A 6,316-nucleotide genomic window follows, 5' to 3' on the forward strand; every position below is an offset into this window, starting at 1 on the left:
GGTTTTTTTTTTTTTTTTTTTTTTTCTTTCTGCTTTAAAATTTTGTTCTTTCTTTAAATTGGTACTAGGGATTGAACCTAGAGGTGCTTTACCACTGAGCTACAACCATAGGCAGGAACTGGGTCTTATTTGCCTTATTTTTCTTTGATGGCAGGAACTGTTAGACAAGTGAATGGAGACCCTCCTATGCCACTTATGCATAGCAAGTCCTCCTTACTTTTCCCTCTAGGAGGAGGGCTGTATGTTTATGTGGTCAGGGTTGAGTGGAAAACAGCATTTAGGACATTGTATCTTATCCAGGAACAAATTAGGATGTGATAAACTCACAAATGCAGGTAATATGCTACATGAGGGGCAAGTTTTTCACTAACCCTCCACTCTGGCCTAATGAATGGAGTTTGATAGCAATCCTTGCTAAAATTATAAAGTTAATGCACAACAACTTTGAGAAAGATGAGAACATTTGAAAAGTGGCTTGTTTTTTCTGCCTTTCTTCATATTTCTTGCTGAACTTGGGCTGCTCTTGCATTACTTGGCCTTTCTGTTTTCAGACTGAATTGATGAGTCTTACTATAAGATTCTAAATAAGGAACTCACTCTGTGGGTCTGATGTGGTGGATGCTGACCCAAGAAATTATGTACATGCTTGGCAAAGTCTCCTGTGAACATCCATGGGAGGTCATGCCTGACCTCTACTTTTACAGAGATCCTAAAGTGATTGAAAAGAAACAGTCTGTTGCTGAAAAAGTTGTGACCACGGAAGGAATTTCAGGGTGGATTGCTCCAGTTTTTGAGTTCACTGCTACTCAACCTGAGGTTGCAGACTGGTCTGAAAGCATCCAAGTACCCTTTGTGCTTATCCAGCAGTTCTCTGCTGAAGACTGAAGTGCCTAGTCAGCTACTGAAAACTGGTCTGCAATTACCACTACTAAGGAGTCTGAGTGGGTATGAACAACCCGAATGATCTGGAGATGTTCTTCTGCAAACACTTAAGGAAAATGAAAATTAAGCACCAGTTTCTTAAAAAAGAAGATGCCTGGGCACCTCAAGTAGAGAACACATCTGGATCATCCCTTTGTGGTTGCTTGTCTCCCTGACTAGGCAAGTATCTGTGAGTAGAATACCGATTTTTGCCCAGGGGTAGATGATTTTTAGTTGTGGATGGGGTCAGACTGAGAGTACTATTAATGATTAGACCACCTCGTCTAGTCTCAATGTAGCTAGGACTTTCGAAAATCCCTGCAACGCTGCCGGAGCAGGAATTGCGATATCATGTTTGGTCAGCTAAAGAGGCCTCCAGCTGAAAAAGGAATGGCTTGAAGTGAAAATCGGAACACTTAGTTCCAGAGCTTCTCCTGAGTTTAAATTAGGACCAGGCCGGGATGGAGTGCTTGAAAGGTCGCAGATCATGCTCTAAGACTCTTTCAGATCGCCAGGCTGGAAAGGGTCTGGAAGACCTTAGCGGGCGCCATTCTGAGTCGTGGAAAGGGTACTTGTCAGCTATACAGCGGCCGGGCACAAGGTTCCGCCTGCAGGGCGGAGGAAGTTGGCTGCCACTTCTCACTTCCCGCCCCTTTTCCGTCTTCCTCTGGGCTCCACCGCGCGAGGGTGGGGGACAGGCGGCGCATGGAGGCGGGGGAAAAATGGCAGAAGTTTGTTGCGCCCGAGGCAGCGACCTGAGGTGGGGTGGGCACGAGCACAGGCGTGCGTGCGTGCGTGGGCTCGTCCCATAGCACGCCGTGCGTGGGGCGGATGTCCGGGACGGCTGGGCCGGGGTGGCGGGCGAGATGGCGGAAGGCCGAGGCTGCCGTGAGCGACCGGATGTAGAGACCCAGAAGTCTGAGCTCGGGGCTTTGATGAGGACCACGCTCCAACGAGGGGCGCAATGGTGAGCACCCGGCCACCTTTCCGTCTCGCAGAGCCTGGGGCCGCAACTCTGGCCCTCACGTCAGGCCTCCTTTTCTCCACTTGGGTAGGGGACGGACGGGGGCGGTGTCTGGTGACCCTGAGTGGTCTGATACTGGGTCTTCAGGAGTGAAATCCTGGAGTCAGCCGAGGAACAGCATGGGAGGTGCTGGGTGTTGTCCTGACCCATTCATAGCTCCAAGAACATGACCGGCTCTGGCAAGTGATGTAGGGTGTGGAAAAAGGGGAGTGCTCGCGGGGACCGTGAGAGTGGGAGAGCCCTTTACCATGGAAGAGTCGTCGTTTGACCTTGGCGAAGGTGTCCATACTTCACACACCTCTGTACCTTACAACTAAAACCAGGGTAGCAATTTTGTGGTTTATCACCCTCAATAGGTTGAGATCAGAGGTAGAAACTTTGTAACTTGTAGATTGCTGAACACATGTCAAGGTCAGAAACTGAACAAATGTCTGAAAGGCCCAGATTATTTGGAAGCAAAGGTAAAAAAATAATTGTGATAGTAAATTCTAGGGGTGGAAGAGGAAGGTAGCATGGATCCTGGAGCATGATAGAAGGTTAAAAGTCAAAAATGTAGTAGAGCAAGGCAGGTTTTTTAAGAAATTTAATTTTTTTTTTCAAATATTTCACATATTTATTAGCATACCAACCAAAACCAGTACTCCGGCTTCTGTGACTCTCTCCAGATAGTGCAAACATTTTCAGGTGGACAGGAAAATATGATCACAGCCTTGATAAATACATGCGCCATTTCTTGTCATTCCTTATTGACTCAGCTTGGTTCTCCTCCAGTGTCTCCTCTTGGAATTGTACCTGATTTTATTACCAGTTTTCATTCGAAACCACTGGGGAATGGGGCGATTTTGCTTCTTGGCCAAAAATTGCTCTTCCTGAAAGTCTTGTGAGAAGAGATGGTGAGGAACCAAATTCGGTGCTTGCACGACGTTGAAAAAAGGCGAAGAGAGTTAACTTTATTTTTATTAAATTACTGGGGATTGAACCCAAGGCATGTGTTGTTGAGCTACATCCCCAGTTTTTTTTTGTTTTTTTTTTTTGGGGGGGGGTAACTGGGATTGAACCCAGGGGCTCTTAACCAGTGAGCCACATCACCAGTCCATTTTTTTTTTAATATTTATTTTTTAGTTATAGGTGGGCACAATATCTTTATTTTACATTTATGTGGTGCTGAGGTTCGAACCCAGGGCCTCATGCATGCTAGGCGAACACTCTAGCATCGAGCCACAATCCCAAGCCCCCCTCCCCTTTTTTTTTTTGAGAGAGAGAGGGTCTTGCTAAATTACTGAGACTGGGTTTGAATTTGTGATCCTCCTGCCACAGACTTTTAGGCCAATGGGATACAGGTGTGTGCCAATATACTGGGCTTCCCCATCCCTTTTTAATTTTTTTTTTTTTTTTTTTTTGATCTGGTCTCCCTAGGTTGCATAGGCTGTCCTAGAATTTGAGATCCTCTTGCCTCAACCTCTGGATTTTCTGGAGTTACAGGCCTGTGTCATCAGGCCTGGCTGCTATGAGACTTCTTAATAAATGTTTAGTAGAAGATACAATACTTTCCAGTTGTGGAGAGGCCTAGGTGATGTTACTATGTGGAAGTAGAAAACTGGGGCTAGACTTTGCATTAAATGTGATTGAAAAATATTCTTTTTTGACACTTGGGATTGAATACAAGGGCATTTTGTCACTGAGCTACGTTCCCCAGCCATTTTTATTTTTTATTTTGAGACAAGGTCTTGCTAAGTTGTATAGGCTGGCTTTCAACTTGTGATTCTTCTGTCTCAGTTTCCCACATAATCAGGATTACAGGCATGGGTCACCGGGCCTAACTCATTCTACGAAAACATTGTGGTGTTGATATATCTAGGAAGAGTTGAAGCAGGGAAGAGAAACATTGTAGTGAGGAGTTCAGGTATAGCTTTGTTTATTCTGAACTTTCCAAATTGTGAAAGGCAAGGCATGCAGAGGTACCTTTAAAGTTGTTCTGCAAAGAATGATACATAGAATATTCAGAAGAAGCAAAGGATTTTTTTTTTTCTCTTATTCTGGGGTTTACCCATGCTAGGCAAGCACTCTACAAGTGAGCTATATCTCCAGCCCAAAAGAAGTTTAATAGATTAAAATCATTGGGTGTTGGGCTGGAGATATAGCTCAGTTGGTAGGTAGAGTGCTTGCTCTGGATTCGATCCCCAGCACCACCCCCCCACCCTCCCAAAAGAAAAAAAAAAGAACAACTAATTGTGCTTTGTTGCCCTGGAGATGTTTCCCCTCCTTCTGTCTTGATTATAAAACAGCATAATGATACTTTTAAAATATAATCAGATTTGCTTATATTTAAGTATAGAAAGCAATGTAAAGTACAACTTAATGCCTTTTTTTTTTTTTTGGTACTGGGGATTGAATTCAGGGTCCCTTAAGCACATTTGCACCTATTTATTTTTATTTCTTTTAATTTTGAGACAAGGTCTCACTATAAGTTGCTTAGGGCCTCACTACGTTGCTGAGGCTGGCTTTGAACTCATGAGCCTCCTGCCTCAGGTTCCTGAGCTGATGGGATTATAATTGTGTGCCACTGTACTACTCGGCTGAGGGTGTGTTTTTAGTGGGGATTATATATTCCCCAACGTGGAAAGACCATATAAAAGATTAAGGGGGCTGGGCATAGTGGTGTACGTCTATAATCACAGCGGCTCAGGAGCTTGAGGCTGGAACATTTCAAGTTTGAGGTCAACCTCAGCAACTCAGTAAGCTCCTAAGCAACTTAGTGAGACCCTGTCTTAAAATAAAACATAAAGGGTTGGATTTATGGCCCAGTGGTAAAGTGCCTCTGTGTTCAGTCCCTAGTTCAAAAACAAAAACAAAGAAAAGATTAAGGGTGACTGGGGCTTAGTAGTATAGCGCTTGCCTGACATATGAGGGGCCCATCCCTAGCACTGCACACCCAGATTAAGGGAACAGTTGCAGAAACTTGCCACCTTAGTTTTTTTGCTATACTAAATTGTTCTCTTTCTCTAGGTATCTTATTGACAGCAGGTGGTTCAAGCAATGGAAGAAGTATGTGGGCTTTGATAGCTGGGATATGTACAATGTGGGTGAACATAACCTGTTTCCTGGACCGATAGACAACTCAGGACTCTTCTCAGGTGCAGTATACTTTTGCTTTCTAGCTAAATGTACACCTGGGCAGTCGCTTGTGATCATGTATATCTGTAACATAGATGCTGTGAACCTGACTTTCCTAGTGTGAGGAGATAGAAACAAGCGTCCTCAATTTTTGTGTCTGTAATAGAAGTTTTTGCAGACCCTTAGGTAGAAGTAAAGCTGTTCTTTTCTAAATTAACTGTTTTATTAATTTTTAAAATTTTTTTGGTACTAGAGATTTAACCTAGGATGCTTTACCACTGAGCTACATCCTCACCCCTTTTTGTTTTTCATTTCATTGTGATGGGGTCTCAATAAGTTGCTTAGACTGATCTTGAACTCATGATCCTCTTGTCTCAACATCCCAACCTGCTGAGATTACAGGCCACTGTTCCTGGCTAAATTAACTGTTTCTAACAAGAGTATGCTTCTAATATTTTAATTTTTTTCCTGTATAAATCCTATTGAAATTCTCAGATTTTAGATTAGTATATGCAAAAGAAAGAAATAGGGTATTTTGAAATTGCATCTGAAATTTGAAATACAGGAACCAGAATTTTTTTTTTTTATGATACCGGGTATGGAACCTACTCCCTTGCACACGTGCTAGCTTAGTGCTCTAACTCTGATTTACATTTCCAGCCTGGGGAACCACAACTTTTTGTGTTAACTTTGAAGTGGAACAAAGTATAGACCTATTGAAGATTGTTATGCATTCCTGTGATGGCCATGTTTGTCATAGAATTAGTGTGAGAAGAGGTGGAAAGTTAGTAGACAGAGTTATAGCCACAGTCAGCTCCTACTGGGCACCTTGGCACATATGACACTAATATGTGACATATTAGTGCTTGGCTTACACCTGTAGATGTGTGGAGATAATAGAGTTAGTTTTTTCTCAGGTTTTCTGACTGTAAATTTCTTTGTGGGCAGGTGATCTGTCACCTCTGTTCAAAATCAGGGCCAAAAGAGAATAGTCTCATATTTCAGAGTATGAGACCTAATTTATATATACCTAACAGCCTAACAGTAATCTGGATGTTTGTTAAAATGAGCAGTTCTTGAGTTCATATTTTCTTTTAAGGAGAGATCTAAATTATGTAAATAGTGTCATTTGCTTTGTTTCCTGATGTAGGTCAGATGATGGCACTATACCATGAAGTTGCTCTAAGGAATTATTGCATTCATTATGTTCACACTGTGTTCTCTTTCCCTGGTTTTTTTTTTTTTTTTTTTTTTTTT

General features: G+C 42.7%; 1 protein-coding gene and 1 long non-coding RNA gene across 16 annotated transcripts in view; one reads left to right on the plus strand and one right to left on the minus strand.

Annotated features, from left to right (window-relative positions):
* The first annotated feature begins 1,656 nt into the window (after nucleotides 1–1,656).
* Nucleotides 1,657–6,316, plus strand: part of Usp4 (ubiquitin specific peptidase 4) — a 48,986-nt gene continuing 44,326 nt past the window's right edge. For 3 of the 13 annotated variants that reach the window (XM_048794436.1, XM_048794437.1, XM_048794439.1), the window contains exon 1: nucleotides 4,946–5,079. Coding sequence is in view for 6 of the 13 variants with exons in the window: in XM_048794444.1 (XP_048650401.1) it covers nucleotides 1,788–1,888; nucleotides 4,952–5,079 (229 nt within the window). In the remaining 7 variants the exon portion in view is untranslated. Of the gene's footprint in view, nucleotides 1,889–2,105; nucleotides 2,125–4,945; nucleotides 5,080–6,316 lie in introns of those variants that run through there. The other 10 variants (XM_048794444.1, XM_048794443.1, XR_007344175.1 and 7 more) reach the window with 9 other exon arrangements.
* LOC125613607 overlaps nucleotides 2,683–6,316 on the minus strand; it is a 13,953-nt gene continuing 10,319 nt past the window's right edge. Inside the window, exons 3-5 of one of the 3 annotated variants that reach the window (XR_007344179.1) lie at nucleotides 4,518–4,521; nucleotides 3,261–3,263; nucleotides 2,683–2,790 (exon numbers count right to left, since the gene is read on the minus strand). This is a non-coding gene — a long non-coding RNA (uncharacterized LOC125613607). Of the gene's footprint in view, nucleotides 2,794–3,225; nucleotides 3,231–3,260; nucleotides 3,264–4,517; nucleotides 4,522–6,316 lie in introns of all 3 variants that reach the window. The other 2 variants (XR_007344177.1, XR_007344178.1) reach the window with 2 other exon arrangements.

This window comes from Marmota marmota, unplaced genomic scaffold, assembly GCF_001458135.2.
Source record: "Marmota marmota marmota unplaced genomic scaffold, marMar, whole genome shotgun sequence".
Classification (NCBI taxonomy): domain Eukaryota; kingdom Metazoa; phylum Chordata; class Mammalia; order Rodentia; family Sciuridae; genus Marmota; species Marmota marmota.